The sequence below is a fragment of the Sarcophilus harrisii genome, chromosome 4 (genome assembly GCF_902635505.1).
Source record: "Sarcophilus harrisii chromosome 4, mSarHar1.11, whole genome shotgun sequence".
NCBI classification, from domain to species: Eukaryota; Metazoa; Chordata; class Mammalia; order Dasyuromorphia; family Dasyuridae; genus Sarcophilus; species Sarcophilus harrisii.
Window position 1 is genome coordinate 414,944,339 of NC_045429.1, and position 24,637 is coordinate 414,968,975.

The following is a 24,637-nucleotide window of genomic DNA, read 5'->3' on the forward strand; positions in this document are numbered from 1 at the left end:
TCTCTTCCTATAATATTTTAAAATTTTGAATTTGTCAGTGAGCTACCTGTTGAAACACTATTCTTCTTGGATAACTTGAACTTTTCTTCTTGCATTCTAATCTAGAAAGCCTTCCATTCCCCTTGAGTCAACTCAAAGATCTAGGATCTTACCAATATAATTTCTGAACCCTTAAACTCTACACTATGAATAGCAGACTAGAATGTCACGTTCTTTTCTGTCCCTCGCTAAATTAATTACATGCTAAACTTTGGGGACACAAAGACAAAGACTACACTTTTTTTCTAAGAGATTAAATGTTTATCCATAAAACCATGACCAACTTAGAACAGTGGCTCTTATAGCTAAGTCAAACAAATTTTGATGGCAGCTACAATTTTTTTCCCCTTTCAGCACTTTTTTTAGCCTATTAGATATACAACTTCAAATATATGTTATTTTAATTGATTTTTAATTTCACTCCTAAAATTTAGATTGCAGTTGGTAAGCTTAAAGGTTCAAAGAATTTTTAAAAATTTATTTAACATGCTATTTTGTCTTAGTATACTTTGTTTTAAAAAACCAGGGAAAAAAAAGTAAAATTCAGCACTTACATTTGAAAAAAAATAATTGGGGATAGTTGTTGACTCAGCAGCAGCAGTCAAAACTGAGAAGTTGAGAATGGATTTTTTTTGAGGGAGTGTTTTTGGTTTGGAGTTTTTGGTGTTTGTGTTTGTGTGCGTATGCATGTGTGTGTGTGTGTTTAATAAGAATTTTCCATACACTAATTTGGTGGTCTCAAAAATTCCCTTATAGCTATGGTATTTTTGTTCCTGAAACTTATCACACAGAATTATGATCACTCAAACAAAAGTACATTTATTCATTCAGGATATAACTTCTGCCCTTGGTTTGTTCACTTTTATTTAAATTTTAAAGTGTTTTTTAATGGTACTGGTGGTTATTTTGAAATCAGAGTGGTTTAAAAAAACAATTCCTACCTGACTATAGCTGTCAAAGAGAAAATAATCCTTTAGGTATTTGTCAGTCAATAAATCATTAAACATTTTTTAAGCACTTGGCTGTGCATTTGGCTCTGGGCAATGAAAATATGATCCTCCTGCCCCTCCCCCCCCAAAAAATAAACCAGTCCCTGTCATCAAGAAGCGGAAAATCTAACGGAAAAGACCACAAACAAATATGGGTAGGATAAATAGAAAATAATTAACAGAAAGAAGTCTCTGAAATTTGGAAAATCTTAAAGAAATGACTTTTTCATGGAGTTTAGTCACAAAAGGTAGAAGAGAAATAGGATGATAGTTGGCATGAAAGCATTATATTTAACCTTAGTCTGTTTCTAATAGGTTGATTTCTAAGTCTGGTTGATTTCTTATTTCCTGTCAAGATGAAAACTATAGTTTTCCCAATGAATTAGAAATAATGAAATCCAGTGTTTAACATATATGCCAGTTTTTGTTTGGTATAGTTATGTGAATAATAAAATTAAAGTGTTGAACTTATAACCATGCTGGGAATCTTTTTTTTTTTTTTTTTTAAATAGCCCATTTTCCTTGAATTTGAACCAAAACCACATGAGTTTACATTTCCCCTTTAGGAGCTTTTGTTTAGTTTTGTTTTGTTTTCATCTGTAAGGCTTTGCCAATTATTGGGTTTAATACCCAAGCCAAGAATACCATTGCTTTCCTGAAAGTTTCATTTTATATTTTTACTATTTTTTCATTTTTTTAAGCAGAACATAAATATTAATGTAGAACTACAATATGTTCATATTGGAGACATAGATACAGTATTCTGTGAAGGTACAAAACCCATACTTTTGAAATGAAGTTTTACAGTTTCAATTTGTATAAAGGGAAAGGAAATACAAAACTATAGTAGAAGTCTGATGATTCTTGATTTTATTTTACACCATGTTCCTTTAAGAAACTGAGTTCTTAACCAGTTAGAGCTATTCTAGTGGTGGAATATTTAAGTCAAAGAGGTAATGTGTGTCTCACTCATTGAAGGGTTTCCAGCAAAGACTGAGGGACCACTTGTCAGCTGTGTTATATAGAGGGAATTCTTATGAAGGTATGCTTTGGTCTCAGAAGTTCTTTCCAACACAGAATTTTTGTGATTCCTCCTATGTTATATTTCAATTACATTTTCTTTGTATACATACTAAGATCAAATGAGGTCACTTTGAGTTGTAGCAAAGTGTTCCAGATGTTGAAATTTGTACACATAAGGGATCTATGCAATGTACAGATAACAAGTACAATTATTGTCATCTTTGTCCTTCTACTAAGATTATTATTCTTTCTAGCAGTACTGGTTTATGACTCTAGAGACTATAACAAATGTACTTCTTCCTTTTGGAAAAGTAAAAATGAAACATCTTTGATATATTTGTGATCTGAGTTCTTTGTAAATTCTGAACTCTGGCAAATTATATTTTATCCATATGTAATTGAAAAATAATTTTTTAATTTGGAAGAGACTTTAGAGTTCATCATTACCACTTTAATCTTGCAGATAAGGAAACTGAGATACTGAGAGGTTGTGTGACATACCCAAGTTAGTAACACAGCCTACACTACTACCCAGATCCCCCAACTCCTAGTATACCAAGTGCCACCTTCTGGTAAAGGGGTTCATAGAAAGAATAACAGATTACATTATATACTACTTTACACTTTACAACACACTTTCTTCACAACAACTCTCAGAGATAAGTACCGTAGGGAGTTTTGTTATCTTTGTTTTACAGGTTAAGAATATTAAACCCAAAGGAGCAGCTAGTTGGAGTGGATAGAGTACCGGCCCTGAAGTCAGGAGAGCCTGAGTTCAAATCTTGCCTTAGATACATAACACTTCCAAGTTGTGTGAGCCTGGAAAAGAAAAGAAATTAAACCCAGAGAGTTGAGTTACATGCTTATAATCACAAATTCACACATAGATTTTTCTCTTAAATCTAGTCTCATTTGATAATGGTCACTGCATGGAGAAAGCAGTGATTACTTGATATGATCCTCTTGCTTTTGTACTTATCTAATACATGACCAATCAGTGGACATATAGTGATTGTTCCACAAATCCATTCCAAAATCTGAGATTCCAGCCTCCTCCCTCTTGACGTTGATATTATTGGTAAAATAAGATATATCCATATATGTAAAAGTACATAATGGTGGCTCCATTGTTTTACGGTATTCAGTGTAGTTTGCTTCCAGTCCTTTCCATATGTGGTTTTTAACCACACAAAGATCAATAGAAGCTCATTCTTGGGACATAGATCTCATCTCCCCCACTCTTGTTATGATTTACTTAGGAGTCAGCATAATGTATTGGACTCCCACCCTTGCCACACACTATCTGTGTAACTGTAGGTGAGTCTTTTGACCACTTATCTGAATACTTTTAAAAACTTTTTAATACCTTTTTAAAACTCAGAAAGACTTTGGTGACTTATCTAAGACCACACAACTAACAGCAGGCTAGCAAGCACTTAGCCCAGATCTTTGGATTTCCAGTTCTTTTGTTTTCTGTTTGAAGTCTGCACCTATGATGTACACTATCCTCTCGTGTAGTGTCTAACATACCAAGACTCTGTGTTTCTTACAAATTTTATATAAATTGATGCTTCATTCATTCATGTTCTCCTGACCTAATGTCGAGTCATATTAAAGAATCGGCTAATATTTGTGAATCTCTTTGTGCACATTAGGATGCAGCTGAAGTAGTTGTGTTGTAGTTTAAAGCCAACTATTTTGGAAAAGTCAATTAAGTATTCTTAAAAGGAGAGTGAAGAAGAAAACAGACAGAATTTACACTTCGACCTCCTGAAATAATTTTTTTAACCTAAAAAATGGTCCTTCACAAAGTGTGTTGCAGTCTGTATGTAATTTGTGAGAAGTTAATCTTGTAGAAAGTATTGGATATCCTGCCTTACAAGAATGTTGCTCATCATGTTTCAAAAGTTGTAAAGTAGTAAAGGGATGTGTTTAGTTGTCAAATAAATGGTATTGGTCATAGAAAGTCACTTGAAAGCATAAGCATTGTATATTCCTTTATGCCTATGATTAAGTATTTGTTGCTGTATCCAGTTTTTTTGTTTGTTTGTTTGTTTTTTAGTCCTCTGGCTTTTTAGACTCTCTATGACCCCATTTAGGGTTTTATTTGCAAAGATACTGACATGGTTTACTATTTTCTTCTTTAGCTTATTTTACAGATGAGGAAACTGAGGCAGACAGGGTCTTGCCCCAGAGTCATATAAGTATCTGAGGCTGGATTCTAATTCATGAATTAGAGATGGCTTCCTGACTCCAAGCCAAATACTCTATACACTTCACCACCCAGCTGTCCCAGTTCTATGATATAATATTTGGCAGGTGCCCCAAATTCATAGATAGTTTGAAAAAGTAGATGGAGTTGGCCCTTCTCCTTGCCAAGATCAGCCCTTCTACATGCATTCTTGATCATATCTCTCCTATTCCCTACAGTAGATTGACCTCCTTGTCATCCCCACTCTTTAATAATCAGTTTCTCTCCATCTTTCCTTGCTGCCTCCACATATGTCCAATCTTCTCCCCATTCTTAAAAAACCCTCATTTGAGCCTACCATCCCTCCTAGCAATTATCCTATATGTCTCCTCCACTTGGCTAACCTTCTTGGAAAAGCTATCAAGTAGGTACTATATCCTTGAAAGTTCCTCTATTTCCTCTCTTCTCACTCTTTTCTAAACTCTCTTGAGTTCTTACCACCACATACAATTGAAACTCTTCAACAATCTCAACATCTAAAGGCCCTTCTCAATCCTTAGCCTTCTTGCCTTCTTTGAATTCATTGACTTTCTCCTGAATACTCTTTCCTCTAAGTTTCCATTACAAAGCCCTCTCATTTTCCTTTTGTCAGAATGTTCTTTCTTAGTCTCCTTTCCTAGATAATTCATTTGTGTCATGCCCACTACCTTTGGGCATCCCCAAGGTTCTGTCTTGGGTCCTCTTCTCATTTCTCCTTAGAGTCACTCACTTAGCAATCTCATCCACTCCTTTCTGTGCAGATGATTCCTAGAGTTACATATATAGCCCAATTCTCTCCCCTCAGCTCCAGAACTGAATCATTTATTGAATAATGTCTTATTGATCACACATTGGACATTTCAAAAAATGTTTTAGGTATCAAATTCTGAATGGATAAAATTGATATTTCCTCATGGAAGACCTGTCCTCCAAGTCACTTAGTCTCACAACCTCAGTATCATCTCAACTCCTCACTCTGTATACCAATCATTTACCAAACTTTGTAATTTCTTCCTAAATATCTTCATTCCTGTAATGTCCACATTAGCACCCTGAATACTTTAGAATCAGATGGAGTAAGGATAAGCAATCTTTATTCTTTTTCAGAGCCAGAGGAGAGAGCGTGGACACAGGAATCTCCTCTTTCTTCTCCCCAACCGACCCACCACACTTGTCCTTTTCCACCCTCTAAATCCTGCCTCAGTCTCCCTAAAGCCAAACAGATCAAACCTTCACAGAGTAATGGGCAGGGTCATTCTTTCTCCAAGCATATGCTAATAGAGTATTGGCCAATTGGTAATTAGCCTTAAGTGCTCAACTCACTTTCAGCCCATTAACATCTCCCGCTTTCTTTTGTTTTAGAATACTGATGGTCACACAGTCCCTGACCTCTCAGGGAGGTGAGAGCCCCCAAGGGGAGGTGATCACCACTCCTGACTTCTCAGGAAAGGAGGTGAAAACACCAAAAAAGGAGGTGATCATACCCCCCTGACTTCTCAGGAAGGGAGGTGAAAACACTAAAAAGGAGGTGATCACGTCCTCCCTGACATCTCAGGAAGGGAGATGAAAAGCACCAAAGGGAAGAGGGGATTGCTAACAGGTTTCTGGGCTGAAGGGTCTTATTAGAAATAGGTATGCACAAACCCATCAGCATGGGAGGTATTACATAAGCACATAGCAATAACACACAAGCTATTAGTGATGACTTTCCCCACAATCAGTTCAGGCATGATGTGGTATAACAAGCATGAATTGTACATGCAAATAGTGATATAACAAAGAATATGAATCAACATGGTGTTGTAAAAAATTTCCAGAAGTCCTAGAAGGAGGGTATGTAAACAATAGTCACACATATGCCTTCTTCAGCAGCCAAGAGATAGTCGAAAACCAATCTATTGTCCATTGCTTCACGTGTCAGGGAATCCAATGATCCCTGCAAGTTTTTGAAGTCCTGCATGCAACAGTCTTATGTCTCAGAGAATCCAATGATTCTTGAGGATTTTCAAGTTCTACAACAGTCTTATCATGTCTCAGAGAATCCATTGATTCCTGAGAGTTTTCAAGTCCAGTAAGTCTTCTTATGTCTCAGAGAATCCAATGATTCTTGAGGATTTTCAAGTTCTACAACAGTCTTATGTCTCAGAGAATCCATTGATTCCTGAGAGTTTTCAAGTCCAGTAAGTCTTCTTATGTCTCAGAGAATCCAGTGATTATTGAGGGTTTTCAAGTCCTACAACAGTCTTATCATGTCTCAGAGAATCCATTGATTCCTGAGAGTTTTCAAGTCCTGTAACAGTCTTCTTATGTCTCAGAGAATCCAGTGATTCTTGAGGGTTTTCAAGTCCTACAACAGACTTATCATGTCTCAGAGAATCCAATGATTCCTGAGGGTTTTCAAGTCCTACAACAGTCTTATGTTTCAGAGAATGCTATGATTTCCTGAGGGTTTTCAAGTCCAACAATTTTTGATGTTCATGATTCAAACGCAGTAACTGCCATGCTCTTTCAGTGATGGGCTCAGTCAGCAAGGGACCACCCAATGTTTCTTGGGTCTTTTCCTTTATTTCAAGGGTCTGCTCCATCTCTCTCTGATGGGCAAGACGAATATGTCTCATTGGCACCCATCTGTAGAGATACAAGCAAACCCTCTCCCCCAAGCAGTTAACCTATCTGGTACCTTCCATTCACCATTTTCTGGGTGTCTCCACATCACCTGGCAATTATCTAAAGAGAATGGAGCTGCTCGCACTGGACACTGTCCTTCTGGTGGATTATAAAACCTGTTTGCTGGAGCCAGTGCATCTTAGTCAAAAATCAAGAAGTAATAAATATAAAGGGCTAGATTTAGAAGTTCTCTATAGTTACCTGTGACTCCTCCTTTCTTTTGTTTTTGGAGGAGCTTCTTAATGTCTCTGTTTCTCCTCTTTACTATTGCCTGTCCTTGAGGATTAAAAGGTAATGCCAGTGGTATGTAAAATCTTAAACTGTGCACAAGTGTGCAAAATGTTTAGAAGTATATGCAGGTTCATTATCTGTTTTTATGGCTTGTGGTACACCCATAATTACAAATGCTTGTATAAGGAATTCAGTGACCCCTCGGGCTGTCTCTTTTGCTGCTGGTATTGCAAAAGTGAATCCTGAAAAGATGTCTACCACAACATGGATAAAAGACAGGCGACCAAAAGATTTATAATGGATCACATCCATTTGCAAAATTTCATTGGTCTCAAACCACGAGAGTTCTTCCCTGGAGGCAGTGTAGGAGCGTGGAAAGAAAGGCAAGCTGTACAGGCTTTTACTATGCTCCTTGCTTCCTCACTTGTTATTCCAAATTGCAAACATAAAGCTCAAGCAGCCTGATGATATTTAGAATGAGATTCCTGGGCTTCTTGAAATAAAGGAGTATTGACCAACATAATTAGAAGGCTATCTGCCTTTGAATTACCATCAAAAATAGGACCTGGAAGTCCACTATGAGAGTGGACATGCAAAATATAACTCTTACCTGGATGCTTTCTCACTTGCTCTTGAAGTTTCTTAAAGAGCTGATATATATATTAGAGGCTACAAATTTTATTTGGGCTGTGGCAGTTCTTTGTTCCACACCTAGGCCGAATCAGATCTTATATTTATATCTCCCAGATAATAAGTAAGAGCTAGAATGATTGCATACAATTCATTCTGCTGAGTGGATTGAAAAGGAGTTCTGACTACTCTCTTTATAGTTAAGTCACGAGAGTATACAACATAAATATTATGTTTGGATGCATCTCTAAAGATAGTTAGTCCTTTAAGAGGAACTTTAGAAACCTTTTCTTCAAGAATCTATCACCAAGAACTCTGGGAGATGACTAAAAACCATTACATTGAATTCCCAATCCCTATATTTATGCACACCTGCATTTTTGACTTCCTTCACAAGCTAATTGTACAATAATTCAGAGTCTGATTCTTTTTGTACAGCAAAATAATGTTTTGGTCATGCATACTTATTGTGTATCTAAGTTATATTTTAATATATTTAACATCTACTGGTCATCCTGCCATCTAAGGGAGGGGGTAGGGGGAAGGAGGGGAAAAATTGGAACAAAAGGTTTGGCAATTGTCAATGTTGTAAAATTACCCATACATATAACTTGTAAATAAAAGGCTATTAAAAAAAAAAAAAAAAAAAAAGAAAAAAAAAAGAAAATTATAGACCAATTTCCCTAATGAATATTGATGCAAAAATCTTAAATAAAATATTAGCAAAGAGAAAAAAAAAATCTATCACCAATTATGTAATAGTCTAGTTATCTTTAATGGAGACCCATGTGTAAAATTTGGAGCTGTGGCCAATAAAATTTGCCACTCTGGGATGGGTTCATAGCATACATTAATTTGTGCATTAATATAAAAGATGTATATCTTGTCAGGTCTTATCCCAGATTATTGTACTGCTCACTTAATGGCCTTTAATAAAATTCTAGCCACAAGCACTGGGTAAGGAGTAAGACTTTGTTCTGGTTGTGTGGGGAGTTTCACCCACTCTATCACACTGTCTCCTTGATGAAGGACTGCTGTGAGTGCCTCTTGTGTAGCAAAAACTGATATTTCCAAGGGTTTTTTAGTGACTCTTTCAACCACATTGGATAAAGCCAGTTCAGCTTCTCTCAAAGCCTTTTGAGCTTCTTCTGTAAGCTGACGTGGTGATTTTAAAGCACTGTCTCCCCTTAAAATGTCATATAATGGTTGCAATTGATAGGTAGTCAAGCCTAACACCGGTTGCATCCATTGGATATCTCCTCTCAATTTCTGAAAGTCATTTAAGGTGTTTAGCTTCTCTGTTCTTAAGGACAGTTTTTGTACTGTAAGCACCTTAGGGTATACTTCATATCCTAAATATTGAAAAGGAGCATGAATTTTTTCTGGAGCTATGTGCAGTTTGTAATTCCTTAGTGTTTCTATGGTCTTTTGTAGACATGCTTCTAACATTTGTTCCTCAGGTGCACATCCCAATATATCGTCCATATAATGTAATAGCATAACTTTTGGAAATGCTTTTCTTACTGGAGTAAGAGCAGGAGCAATATACTTTTGACCTGTAGTAGGGCTGTTTTTATTCCCTGTGGCAAAACTGTCCATTCATATCTTTTATAAGGCTCAGCTAAGTTAACGCTGGGCACTGAAAAGGCAAATCTGTTCATATCTTCCTTATCTAGAGGGATAGAATAGAAACAATCCTTAATGTCTATAACCCAAAGAGGCCATTCTCTAGGCAACTGAGTAGGAGATGGAAGTCCAGGCTGAAGAGTTCCCATAGTTTCCATCTATTCATTTACCTTTCTTGTATCAGTCAACATCCTCCATTGTCCAGATTTCTTTCTTACAACAAATACTGGGGAATTCCAAGGACTTAAAGAAGGTTGTAAATGTCCTTGGTCAAGTTGCTCCTGTATTATATCTAATAAGGCCTGAATTTTATCGCTACCTAAGGGCCACTATTCTATCCACACTGGTGTATCAGTTTTCCATTGGATAGGTACAGGTGAAAGTGTTGGCAGGCCTTCAACAGCAGCCCTGCCTAAAAAACCGAAGTACTCATTTTTAACCCTAATTGTTGTAAAATGTCTCTTCCCCACAGATTGATGGGGATTTTTTCAACCATAAAAAGAGTAAAAACTCCTGTTTCACCTTCAAAAGTCCATCTCAAAGGGGTAGCACTAACTTCAGCTGCTATTGATCCTCCTATGCCAGACATGTAGGTGTCTGCCTTCACCTTTGGCCAGTGACTGGGCTAGTTGGCACCTCTAATGACTGTACAATCTGCACTAGTGTCTACCAATCCTTCTAATGGTATGCCATTTATATAGATAATGAGCATAGGTTGGTCAGCCATCACAGCTGCTGTCCAGTATATTCCTAGATTTTGTTGCTTGGAGTCAGAATCTGGGTGATTATTACCAGGTTGCTTATTAGGAGTCTATATCAGTAAACCTGATGCTACTACTTCTCCTGGGTGATAAGTCACACATTGTCTACCTGTATTAGTGACTGGAATATTAGCTACACATTCCCCAGTTTCCTACATCAGTGTATGGATGGACACTGTTTTGTATGTGCTCTCAGGAGGTGAAATGGTGAAGCTTACTGTGCCTGGAGGCAAGAGATCTATAGGCTGGAGAGGAACAGATTTCACCTCTCCAGGGGGTGTATCTCAGTTGTACCAGCTGCATACAACTCTATTGTCCCCAATTATAATCCCTTTCTCCCATCAGATGGCTTCCTGGCTGATTGGTCATGTCTGAGTATTGGACTTCTATGCACTCTCTGAGTGCACCATCAGTTGCCATCATGCCCCAAGTGTTTTTTGCCTTGGGCCCCTCATCCCGTTTTCCTGAATCAGTCTACATGCCCAATGGAGCCTCTGTTGCATTTTGGACATGGGGTATTGGGTCTTGTTCTCCCACCCATTTTTTCTCATTCTGTCTTACCAACATTGAACTTTCAGATGCCCTACTTTATCACATTGAAAGCATTGACGAGTACCTCTGGAAGTCCCTTGCCAGAAGGGACCCTGTCTTCCCATGTTAGGATCTTGGGAAGTCTGCATCATAACCTGGCTATAAAAGGCATTTGTGCCCACTGTGGCACAGCGTCTTATGATCTCATCTAAAGGAGCATCCTTGTGTAGTCCTAGTATAATTCTTCTATAAACCTCATTAGCATTTTCTTTAGCAAGATGCCTTATCAAAATGTCTGTTACTGAATTTTCACCATTAAGTTCGTATAACAGCTGTCTGCAAGCATCCCGCAAAATCAGCAAAGAGTTCATTTGGCCCTTGTGATATTTTGTGAAGGCTTCACCCTTGTTGTTTTAACCAGGGAGAAAAGTCCATGCTTTGATAGCAGCAGCAGCAATTTGCTCATATGCTGTTATGGAGTAATTAATTTGTACTGCAATGTCTGCATAAGAACCTACCCCTGTTAGTTGGTCATGGGTGATTGGAATATTAACTCCACTTTGACTATTTCATTGGGCTTGTATCCTACAGATTTCACTGTATTTAGAAAGCCATAACAAGTTTTGTCCAGGTTTTAAGCATGTCCTTGCTATAGATTTCCAGTCCCTGGGGGTTACTTCATAAGCCAAATTCTGTAATAACATCTTAATATAAGCTGATGTAGCCCCATAAAGAGTGAGGATTTCTATATCAAAGGGAGCCATATTTTCTACTTTCTTGACCTGAAGAGTTAAACTATTGAATTACCGGATGCATACCCAGTTTCAGATCACCTATATCCCTCCCTTCTTCAGTGGTTTTAAGTACTGTCTTTTGCAATCTACTCATAGGAAGGGGTGATTGCTGGGGGAGGAAGTGTTGGTGGCATCACTGCCCCTCCCATTACTACTCCTCCCTCCCTCCTGGAAGGTGGAGTTGATGGAGGAGAGTCAATTATCTGCTCCATAGGCTGGGTTGAAGCTTCCTGATGGGATGGTAAGTCACCACAACCTTGAATCTCACTTAAATCTTCATGCCCTGTGGGGATATGATCATTAATCTCTTCTTTGTCTTCCTCTTTTTCCTCAGACTTCCTCATCTTTCTGTTCCTGGAACTTTTCTTTTTTCTATAACTTGCAGGATTCTTAGAATGCTTCAATGGAAATTGAGCAAGGACCTTTATCATTGTATTTTTCACATAGTTGTTGGTCCTACAAGCTTCCAAATATCTGGCGTAATTTGTTCTTCCTCTGAGAACCAAGGGGACATGCATTCTAATGTACCCAAGAGTCTAGCGATCTGTTCCCAAGTTATAATTAAGCCTTGTCCCTTAATCAAGTTAAGCATGCTTTCTATAGCACCCCTTCGGGGTGGGGCTGGAGTTAAGAATCTTTTCCCAATATCTGTTCCATTTCAGCCAGAAAAGGTTACTAGTTTAGCCCTTAACAAAGTAAATTCCCTGTTTGTCTATTAAAATACTCACCTAATTTCCTGGTCACTGGACACTTCTTCAGTGAAAGTAGGGTCCTTGGTTCCACAATGGGCGCCAAGTGTGTGATGACCGTGTTAGCATCCTGGATACTTTAAAATCAGCCGGAATCAGGATCAGCAATCTTTATTCTTTTTCAAAGCCAGAGGAGAGAGCATGGACACAGGAATCTCCTCTTTCTTCTCCCCCTCTGATCCACCACACTTGTCTTACTCCACCCTCGAAATCAGGGGCCCTCAAACTTTTTAAATAGGGGGCCAGTTCACTGTCCCTCAGACTGTTGGAGGGCCGGACTATAGTAAAAACAAAAACTTTGTTTTGTGGGCCTACCTCAGCTGCCGCATCTGGCCCGCAGGGTGTAGTTTGAGGACCCATGCTCTAAATCCTGCCTCAATCTCTTGGATGTGCCAGACAGATCAAACCTGCACAGAGTAGTGGGCAGGGCCATTCTTTCTCCAACCATATGCTAATAGAGTATTGTCCAATTGGTAATTAGCCTTAAGTACTCTGACCTCAGTGCATCAACTCAGTTTCAGCCCATTACAATTCCCATTTCTTAGTGCACACAGACACAACCATAATTCAGGTCCTCATAACCTCTTATCTGGTTATATTGCAGTAGCTTCATAATTGATCTTCTTTCTTAAGTCTCTCCCAATTGCAAATAATAGTCCAGCTGCCAAAATAAATGAAGATCTGATCATGTCATTTCCCTATTCAGTAAACTTCTGTAACTCTTTACTTTTAGCAACAAATGTAAAGTCCTTTTTTTGGCATTTAAAATTCTTCACAATCTGAATTTTTCCTTCTTTGCCTATCTTGTTATCTCCTGCTGTCCTCTAGACTCTATCATCTAATCTTACTGATCTCCCTGTTTTTCCTTGCACATAGCCCTCCAAGTCCCATCTCCATATATTTGTATTAGCTATACCCCGTGCTTGGAATGCTTTCCTTCCTAATTTCTACCTCTTAGAAGAATACTGCCTTCTTTCAAGATTTAGCTCAAAAACCACCTTCTGTAGGAGGCCTTTCCTTTTTCTCTTAAAAGTTGCCTTTCCTCTGCCTTGAAGGTATCTTTCATGTACCTATTTATGTAACTTTTGCATTAAAAATGTAGGCTTCTGAAGGGCAGAGATTTTGTTTTGTTTTGTTTTGTTTGGGGTTGGATTTTTTTCCTTTTTGATTGTTTGGGTTTAGGGGGCTTTTGTTGTTGCCTTGCCTAGGGTCACACAGCCAAGATATATTAAGTGTTTTATGTTGGATTTGAACTCAGACTCCAGGACCCAATGCTCTATCTATTGTGCCATCTAGCTGCCCCTTGATTGTTTTTTGTCAGAGAACATCTATAATCCAATTTCCATCACTCGAGTTTCATCCTATCCAGACATTACTTAAAATTAATAGATAATAGACCATTATCTGTAGTGTTCATCTTTTCTAAAATACAATCGTTCTCTGGGAGCAGATTTCCTGGGGAGCTTCTGGAGGCAGCCTTAGTTTCAGTTCCAAGTAATAATCACCCCAAATGTATCCAGCTGTTAAAATACAATCCTTTATTGTCTCCTTCAAACTAGCCTGGTTAGCTTTCTTAGAGGCCTTCCAAGAGCTCTTACAGATTGTCCTTTGCCTCTGCCAGCTTCAGCCTCCAGCTCTCTCTGAATCTTGGTTCTACTGACTTATGATTTTCAGTCTCCTCAACTGACTCTTGACTGAGGCTCTTCCTTTTATATGCTCTTTTAGAGGTGTGAACTCAAAGGTTGACTCTTCCTCTGAGAGTGGGATTGTGGGTTCCAGACTTGTGAACTTTAATGTGTGAACTCTCAAAGGTGTAAACTTAAGCATTGTTTCTATCAATTCCACTTAAGCATTGTTTCTATCGATTCCAGTGAGTTAATTAACACTTTGTAAGGATTCTAACATCTCCTCCTTTCTTTTGATTTAGAACATAAAGTGATCATGATCTCCCTGACTTCTCAAGGAGGTGAGAACCCCAAAAAAGAAGGTGATCACGCCTTCCCTGACTGCTCAAAAAAAGGGAGTGAAAACACCATAAAAAGAAGGTGGTCATACCCTCTCTGACTTCTCAGGAAGGGAGATGAAAACACCAAAGGAAATGGGAAATCAAATCTGATTAGTGGGTTTCTGAAGGGGCTCACTTGAAACAGGTATACATAAATGCATCAATATTGGAGATTTTACACATAATTGCATAAATTACATAAGCAACATAAAACAGGCTAGTAGTGATGTAACAAATAACATGAATCAACATGAGAATTTATACATGTCCATAAGTCATAGAAATAGTCCAAAAGGAATCTATTGTCCATTAGTTCATGTGCCAGGAATCCAATAATTCTTGGAAGTTTTGAAGTCCTGCAATAGTCTCATCAACAGTTTTTCATCTCAAGGAATCCAATGATTCCTGCTGGTTTTCAAGAAAAAACAGTCTCATCTTGTGTTAGGAAATCCAGTGATTCCAGAAGATTTTAAAGTTTTTAACAGTCTCATTGTCAGCTATTATTCTTCAACGTCAGATACTTTTTAGATCTTCTTTGTTTTGAGGTTTTTCTCTTTTTCTGTCTCTCTCCAGGTGCTCATTGCCACCTGTTTCCTTCTCTATCTGTTTGCTGGTTTTCAAGCCCTTGAAACGGTCTTTAAAGCTTAAAATCACCTCTAGAAATTTTCCCCTTAGTACCTACCCAGACCCTCTAAGATGTATATCTGGATAGTCTTCAATTAAAACCAGAAACTATTCATTGCTATTTCCAAATTAAATAAACTTTTTCCCCCTTAAAGCACTTTACATCATTGTTATTTTTAGGGTTTGTTTGTTTTTACCATGCTATTGATTACTCTATTGATTGTCTTTATTTCAGGCATTCAGGATGAATCTGGAAAAACTCAGCAAGCCGGAGCTCCTGACCCTCTTCAGCATTCTAGAAGGCGAACTAGAAGCAAGGGATCTTGTTATTGAAGCTTTAAAGGTATGATTTGACCACTGAAGGGATTTTTCCTGGCTGGTCCAGTGTAGTGATCTACTTAAGCCAAATATTTGCATGTTGCAGAGCCCCCAGGGAAGTTAATGGTGGGGAAAAGAGGACACATGGCCATTTCTGGGATGGGACCCAAGAAATGCCTCTCATCATCCCACCCATTCCTTTTCCTACTCTATGATAATTTTTGAAATTCTGCCCTAGAGCTTCATTCCTTTATTTAAAATTTGATTCCTACTAAAAAGGTCTCTCCACCTGGGAGGAGACAATATCTTAGTTTGTTGTTAATCATTTATGTCCTGTCAGTGAATATTACATATTTTCTGAGCCTATGTTTATATACTAGTATGTAGAAGACTTGTATGAATGAGATAATTACCCATAGGCAAGTGGATAAGAAGCAGTAAGTCAAGGAAAAGTCGAAAAAGGGAAATAAGATAGGGATGCTAAAGACAAACACTTCCTAGTTTGTTATGCTTTCCTCTACCAGTGTCCTTTACAGAGGGAGAAGAGGAGGCAACAAGCATCATTAAGCACCTATCTTGTGCCAGGTGCTGTGTTAAGTGCTTTATAAGTGTTTGTCATTTGACTTAAATGTTTATCTCTTTTATTTCAAAGCCACCCTGGCCAAGTAGGTATAAAAATATTCCCATCTTACAGTTAAGGAAACTGAGGTAAACAGAGATGAAATTTATTGCCCAAGAACTGGTAAATTCCAGCTCCTTCTTGCTCCAGGTTCAGCCTTTTATCCATTGTGGCACAAGCTGCTTCAGTGGTATAGTTTGTTTTCTTGAGTCATACAAACACTGGTTATTGAGTCCCAGTTCTTTGGGAGCATTGTTACAGTAGAAGTTCAACATTAGGAGAAGGGACTGGATATATAGACCAAGGTCCTCCTGAACTTGGATTCCAGATTATCCAGACTCAGACCAGGAAAGGACATCTGAGCCAGTGTTCCTTGTTTTAAAGTGGAGAAAACTGGAGGGGAGGTCACACGACTTGCCCAAGGTCACATAGGTATAGGTTACATAGCAGTAATAGCATTTGAACCTGGGTCTTTGACTCGAAATCTAGCATTCCCTTCCCAGTTCTAAATCATGTGAAATTTGTAATGACTTGGATCTTTCTTTACATTACTATTAAAAGCTCTATAAAAGTCAGATTGTCACAATGCTGCAGTTATTTTTAATATAGCAAAAATTCCTTTATATTCTTAAATGGAAGTCTTTCACATATATTCACATCTCACTATCCTTTCACAAATCTTTTAGAGTAACATGAACCACTCCCTCTCTTGCCTGAGTAAGAAGCACTGGTCACGAAGTATGAGACCATATCCCAAACAGTAGTGCTGTTTTTCCTTAACCTCCCACATTGGATGCTTTAGGATTAAGGATTACAGTTTAGCCATGATCATCTAATCCTTTCCTGAATTTCTCTAAAATTACAAGTGTGATAAAAAAATAAAATCCCATTTCTATACTTGTATTTTGAAATATTTGGAGTGAGTTATTAATTTATGGCTTTTCAGATTGAGTGGAAATACCTATAGGCAGTTATTATTGCAAGTCTAAAAACTTAATAGTGATTCTGAGCAATTTCATTGGCAATTAGATGCCTTTCAGTGTTGCTAATTATTGCAAAATATTGCTCCCTCTTTATTTTCATATTTATTTGTATAATTGTTTTTATAGTAATTCATCTTAGTTTCATTTCTGTACAAGTTCATGCAGCAATGTTTTAATTGCTAGCACTTTTTAAAAAGTAATTAATCAGTTTTAGAAAATTGGTGTTTCTTTTCCTTCTCTGCCTCTATGTACATTTAGTCATATTCCTATGACTTCACTTTGAATTATATTGATGAGTTTTCATTTTGATCCATGCTATTCTTATTGATCTTCGTAACAACCTTGAGGAGGAGGAGCTGCCATTATCTTCATTTTACAGATGAGAAAACTGATATAAACAATAGTTAAGATGATTTGTCCAAGGTCATGCTGCTAGTTGAGAGTCCAAGGCTGATTTTGAGTTCAGCTGTTCCTGACCCAGGCCTGGCACTCTCTCTCTACATCACCAGCTGCCCCCATTATTTGAACTGATCCTCCTTCCCCTTAGATGTTCATTATCAACTACAGCATAGCTTGTATCTATTAAGAAGAGCACTGAGTCAGGAGAACTGGTTTCCTTTCTGTGTTCTGCTTACATGTCATATCAGGTAGGGCCCAGCTCTCCCAGGCTATTTAGTGTGAGGCAAGTCCTCCTCCAACTCTGGCCTGGGTTTCTTCATCAGTAAAATAAATTTAGGTGGTAGGACCTTTCCAGCCCACATGGCCCAAGGGCAAGCATACAGCCTGCTATTCTCTTTGTATCCCCCTTCCTGCCCCCCACACACACACACACACACAGCCTCACAAAGTGCTCTGTGTCCAGTGGGCACTTAATCAGTGTCTCTGATTCACTGATACCTGGCAAAAACTTTATTTAGAAAGGCAGCTCAGGACACAGCTACCCTGCTCTGCTTCCCTCTGGGCCCCCTCATCCCAGATCACTACCTACCTCCAGGCCACTGCCACCTGATGCCATCCCACCCCTTTCTCTGAGGCCCTCATAGTCTCCCCACATTCCTCCACCCACACTGTTTTTCTTACACAGGAACATAGTTAATAGTTGGGATCAGCAGTGACTTAAAGGAAAAAGGGATGAAGAGAGTTAAGTTTTTATCTGCCATGTCCCATTTCTCAAATTCTGTCCTGCTGGAGCTGCTGTTCAGTATCAGGAGCCAGCACTAGTGGCTTAGAGCTTGGGGGATGTCCAAATGAACACTACAGCAGAGGTTCCTGTTCCTTTTCTCCCACCCCTCTTCTCCCAGCCCAAGTCTAAATTGGGGCTTATTTACTTATTTTCCCATAAAAACATTGTTATACAAAGTGGGTAAGTTCGAATACAATTCAAGTACAATTACATATTAAGTAGGTTTGTGTAGTCTGGCCTGGCAATGTAACCACAGCATTTATAACATTATTTCTGTTGCAAAACTGAAATCTTATTTCAAACAACTAAGTTACAAATGAACTTTTCCATGGCAATCTCCTTAAGTTGTAGCCTACCTTCACTTAGGCAATATAAAGGATGAGTTTGCTTTTATTAAAACGATTCTCATGGTAACTTAACCTAAAAAGCCATGGCAAATAAGAGTGTATTTGTCTACTTTCAATAAAGCCTGCTCTTCAAGACTTATGAAGTATTAAGTTTTATAGCCTGTTCTTATATGTTGTGCCATACTCCATCTTTTGGTTCTGATACTATTTTAATAAGCTAAGTTGCTTATTATGAATGTTTTTCAAAAATTGATTGGGCATGGAGAGTGAAGTACATGAATCTAGTTTTTATTTACTATAGACAACTTCTAACAAGTTGATAGAACAACTAGAGAAGCCGTAGCTATAATTAAGAGAACATTTTGCTCCAAGATAACATTCAGTAGTGCACCCAAGTGGTGTATTTAGTCTTCACTTGCTGCTTGGAAGTGATAACTTTATCTTTCCAGGCTTAAACTGTATTCACTAGAGGCGAAATGAATAGCTTTACAGAAGGGGCCCATCTTGAAACACTATTATTAGATAAAACAACGAACAACTGGATTCTAAATTTCAATCTCAGCAGAAAGACAACTGCCATCTCAGATTCTTTGAGTTGAAAATGAGAGCTGACTTAATTTTTTGCCATGTTTATTCCTCAGTCCATTCCTACTGATTTTTGTTGAACTTTTCTAGAATCTTTGTGGTTCTTTACTCTTTAATTTCTTTTTTGACATTCTCTTTCAATTCTATATGAAGGTTACTTGCTAAAAATCTTTCTTCATCCTGCATATCTATGACTACTTTTTCTTACATGAGGAGACCATGGGATTTATTTTTTCCTCCTTACTTTCAACCTGATTTTTCCAAGTGTGGAATCTATTCCCCAGTTGTCTTCCAACTCTGAACAAAACTACTGTTAGAGACCAGACTGTTCTGTTGATTCTATCTGAATAATGAGCCACATTGGGAAGGCTTGAATTTACCAGAAGCAGTTTATGAAGTTACCACAGCATGCAAGTAGAACCCTAACTACAAAGTTCCATTTGTAAAATGACTTCATTCATTTCCCCAGATTCCTGGGTAGTGCCAGATCTCATCTACCCTCTTTCCCTAACCCCTACAGCTTTGTTCTTTTTCTCTTCAAGATAGGACAAAAATGTTCTTACTCTTCTGTTGCAATCATCACTGCTTTGGCAGCTTTCTTTGAATGAAACTTAGGAAACAGAGAAAAGTCCATCATTTTTCTCATTGTCAAAAATCTTAACTGTTCCATTGGCTATAGGTTTTATATCCATAATTGAACTGTTGGGCATTTTTCTTATAAAGAAGTGTTATTCTATTTTGCAAGAAATGGAGCAGAAGGCTGGTCAAAAAAAAAAATGTTGTTAAACCCAACAAATTTCTACCATAGACTGGCATATGCTTTGCAGAAAGATGAAAAAATTTCCAAGAAATCAGTGTTATTTTCAAGTTAGGAGGAGCAAGTGCACTTAACAATTTATAGAAATCATGTTAAGTAATTTCTTTTTACCTGCCTTGATCGTGTATTAGATTTTTTTGCTCTTTAAAACTGTGACGCAGAACCACTTGGAATATATAAAGTGGCCTCCATACCAGTTACCAAATCACTTAAGAAAAATTCTCTTGAATTACTTCTTTAACAGTAGACAGAAAAATATTGCAATCTTTGAAATGACATTAATTAACATAGCCCTAAATTCCTTTCTTCTGATGCATTAGCAATAATACAAGTATTAATTATCCTCCTTTAAATCAAAACATTGTTGCTTTTGATCAAAAGCTGGCTCTTACAAAGCTTCTAAAAGAGAGGATAGGTAATGTTTTAAAAAAAAATAAGGAATTAGATAAAAATGTTAAAATGAGTGAGTGTGAACATGTTTAACAGTTCAAGAAATCAGTATCAAAATAATATATGCCTTTATGTTTATGTAATTAGAGTCTAAAATAACTATTTCAGATTTTTGAGACAGTGCAAAGGAGACTATATACTCTTTGTTTGACAGCAGGAAACTTGCCCTTTGCAGTGGTTGTTGATTCCCTCTTCTGTGCCTTTCTGGATAGTGAGGCTAGCTGACCTTTCACCTTGCAGCTTGCAAAGTACTTTAAAGGTAGTAGAAGTAATATTACCCCCATTTTACAGTTGCTTTTTAAAAAACAAATTTCCTGAAATCCTAACCCTAAAAAGAACACGAGATGTGAGTCAAAGGTTTGAGCTCAAGACCCCGTTCCATCACTTACTAATTTACTCAACACAAAACAATAAATCCTTCAACCAGGGTCACACAAGAAGTAAGTGGCCAAAATATAACTCCAAGTCTTCTGTCCCAACCTTAGTGTTCTTTCCAGGATATCACAAAAAAATTTCTGGAATTGTTCCAGACACATTCACTCAAGAAACTTATAAATATAGTGATTGGAACAAAAGAATCTAGAGAGACATTCTTTTCTATTCATGAGCACTGTCCCCAGGCATAGATCTGGTAGTATCACAGCTTTATCCAAGATGTCTACTCTCTGAAATGATAGATTTTTGCTTTGTTATCAAAGAATTTTTGAACAGTGAGGCAGCTGCTAGTGGAGTCAGAAACATTTCTTTTTTTTTTTTCATAGCTTTTTTATTTATAAGTTATATGTATGGGTAATTTTACAACATTGACAATTGCCAAACCTTTTGTTCCAATTTTTCCCCTCCTTCTCCCCACCCCTTCCCCTAGATGGCAGGATGACCAGTAGATATTAAATATATTAGAGTATAAATTAGATACACAATAAGTATACATGGCCAAACAGTTATTTTGCTGTACAAAAAGAATTGGACTCTGAAATATTGTACAATTAGCCTGTGAAGGAAATCCAAAATGCACTTAGTCATCTCCCAGAGTTCTTTCGCTGGGTGTAGCTGGTTCAGTTCATTACTGCTCCATTGGAACTGATTTGGTTCATCTCATTGCTGAAGATGGCCAGGTCCATCAGAATTGATCATCATATAGTATTGTTGTTGAAGTATAGAAGGATCTCCTGGCCCTGCTCGTTTCACTCAGCATCAGTTCGTGTAAGTCTCTCCAGCCCTTTCTGAAATCATCCTGCTGGTCGTTTCTTACAGAACAATAATATTCCATAATATTCATATACCACAGTTTATTCAGCCATTCTTCAATTGATGGGCATCCACTCAGTTTACAGTTGAGTTAGAAACATTTCACCACAGTTCCCAGATTTTTACTGAATGTGGCATGTGTCATTCCTACCCTCTATAAGGAAACATTTTAAAAATATGAATTTTATGGCAAGAATTTTCCTTCAAGAATCTTTGATACAAGTATATAAAGAACCAGCCTTCGAATCAATAGGTTGGACAAGCCAACCTCCCAGGTAACCTTGTTTTACTCTTAAGATACAGATGAGTTACTGATCTGCAATGATGGAAGAAATTTTCCTGTCCAAGAGTTCCCCACACAGATAAAATCATAGGTGCAGGCCCAAAAAAATTAGGGGGGGAAAAACCTACACACATGCATATATACATACTTATCTATAGAGTTCCTTCATTTATCAAACTTCCAAGTAGATGTACAATAATAGAAGCAACATAATACTCTGTTCTTCATTAAAAGGACAAGTACTTGGAGTTGTCTTATACTGGTAGTGGATTTGAGTTCACCCATCATTCCCTCTGCAGCCTTCCTTGTAATCAAAAGCAAATAAACATAAATGTATTGTGTGTGTATGTGTGTGTGTGTGAGAGAGAGAGAGAGAGAGAGAAATTAAGAACGCTGTTTTTAGAGTTGAGTGCAGTCTGTGACCATGAAACAGATGTTACAATAGATTTTTTTCTTAAAAAACAGGAAATTCTAAGGACAGTAAAAAAACTTTTTCAGTAGAATTTTTTTTTCTCCCTTTGTATTGCCTATCAGAGAACTTGAACATCTTTCCTTTCCCAACTGGCTTTTCCAAGAACAGATGCTACAATGTAGTGGGTCTTCCAGCTGCATTTTGCAACTTGTTGCTAGAAGAGTGATTCTGTGCCATATTATTGGTTTGGCATTTGTGTTGACAGGCATGCAGACTTCTTATATAGGCTGTTATGTTTGTTTGAAGAAAATAAATTTCAAAAAGTTGGAAAGTTGGAAAAGTTGGAAAAGCATTTCAAAGTTGGAAACTATTTGAGAAGCAGAACATTTATGATTAAAACTGAAGCAGAAACTGGTTCTCAGGCAGAAAAATTTCTTTTTTTTTTTTTTTCCAATTTTTCACCTCTTACCCCCCCCCCCTAAATGGCAGGATTACCAGTAGATGTTAAATATATTAAAATATAACTTAGATACACAATAAGTATACATGACCAAAACGTTATTTTGCTGTACAAAAAGAATCAGACTCTGAATTATTGTACAATTAGCTTGTGAAGGAAATCAAAAATGCAGGTGTACATAAATATAGGGATTGGGAATTCAATGTAATGGTTTTTAGTCATCTCCCAGAGTTCTTTTTCTGGGTATAGCTAGTTCAGTTCATTACTGCTCCATTAGAAATGATTTGGTTGATCTCGTTGCTGAGGATGGCCTGATCCATCAGAACTGGTCATCATCTAGTATTTGTTGAAGTATATAATGATCTCCTGGTCCTGCTCATTTCACTCAGCATCAGTTCAGTGAAGTCTCTCCAGGCCTTTCTGAAATCATCCTGTTGGTCATTTCTTACAGAACAGTAATATTCCATAATTTTCATATACCACAATTTATTCAGCCATTCTCCAACTGATGGACATCCATTCAGTTTCCAGTTTTAGCCACTACAAAAGGGCTGCCACAAACATTCGTGACATACAGGTCCCTTTCCTTCTTTATAATCTCTTTGGGATATAATCCCAGTAGTAACACTGCTGGATCAAAGGGTATGCACAGTTTGATAACTTTTGAGCATAGTTCCAAACTACTCTCCAAAATGGTTGGATTCGTTCACAACTCCACCAACAATGAATCAATGTCCCAGTTTTCCCACATCCCCTCCAACAATCATCATTATTTTTTCCTGTCATCTTAGCCAATCTGACAGGTGTGTAGTGGTATCTTAGAGTTGTCTTAATTTGAATTTCTCTGATTAATAATGTCTTGGAGCATCTTTTCATATGACTAGAAATAGTTTCAATTTCTTCATCTGAGAATTGTCTGTTCATATCCTTTGACCATTTTTCAATTGGAGAATGGCTTGATTTTTTATAAATTAGAGTTAATTCTCTATATATTTTGGAAATGAGGCCTTTATCAGAACCTTTGACTGTAAAAATATTTTCCCAGTTTATTGCTTCCCTTCTAATCTTGTCAGGCAGAAAAATTTTCAACTAATAATATGTATCTTTAAAATTTTCTCATTACTCATTATTTTAGATATTCCTTATATTCCTCAATTCTTGTCATTTGAGTTTTTCTTACCGAAATAAAACATTCAATTGCAGTTATTTAAGAGTATTTTTCCAGTGTCGTTTGCTAAAATATTTTGTTAAACATGAAAATGTAAAAATAAATTATAGATCCTATTTTGCTTTTAAGATGATTTCAACAGCTTTAATCTCACTATTCCATTTTTATAATATCGTTTCCATCAGAAAAGAAGGCAGGCATTATATATATTTTTTTTTTTTTTTTTTTGGTTAAAATAATATATCTCTAAGATGAATAATGTAAAGGACTGGTTTTTATACTGAATGAATGAAACCTCTTAAATTGAATTTTAAAAAACAAATATACCTGGAATCCTAGAATGTTATAGCAACAAAAGAGAGGATCCTAGTGTTGATCTAATACAGCCCTTAAGTTTTTCAGATGAGAAACCTGAGTCTTAGAAACTATAATAGGAAAAGAATTGGTTAAAGGAAAAAGGTTTGAGCTCAAGGCCCTGATCCATCACTTACTAATTTATTTGATAAACATTTACTAAATACCTTCTGTGTACCAGATACTTGGCTGAGGCTGAAAATACAGCAGCATCCCTCCCTATCCCTGAGGAACTGACATTTTATTGGATACTAGCTGGGTTCATGTTGATAAACATGTACAAGATAAGAACAAAGGTTGTATATCTGTTGAATGAGACTATCTTGTGAAATTGTGTGTATATAGGTGTGTCACCTAAAGTCTGTTTCATCATCTGATAAATTGAGATAATAGCCCTATATACCATCATTTGTCACACAGATGCTATGAGGAAAACACTTTGTAAAACTTAAAATGATAGTAGCTTAATAAGTTGTTTTTATTATCATTGCCCAAAGTCCCACGGTGAATT

General features: G+C 37.2%; 1 protein-coding gene across 2 annotated transcripts in view; it reads left to right on the plus strand.

The window, feature by feature from the left end:
• CTTNBP2NL (CTTNBP2 N-terminal like) overlaps positions 1–24,637 on the plus strand; it is a 75,559-nt gene that overhangs the window by 20,050 nt on the left and 30,872 nt on the right. Inside the window, exons 1-2 of one of the 2 annotated variants that reach the window (XM_023503462.2) lie at positions 14,216–14,236; positions 15,135–15,242. In XM_023503462.2, the coding sequence (XP_023359230.2) occupies positions 15,144–15,242 (99 nt within the window). In that variant the 5' untranslated portion in view covers positions 14,216–14,236; positions 15,135–15,143. Of the gene's footprint in view, positions 1–14,215; positions 14,237–15,134; positions 15,243–24,637 lie in introns of those variants that run through there. The other variant, XM_031967301.1, reaches the window with a different exon arrangement.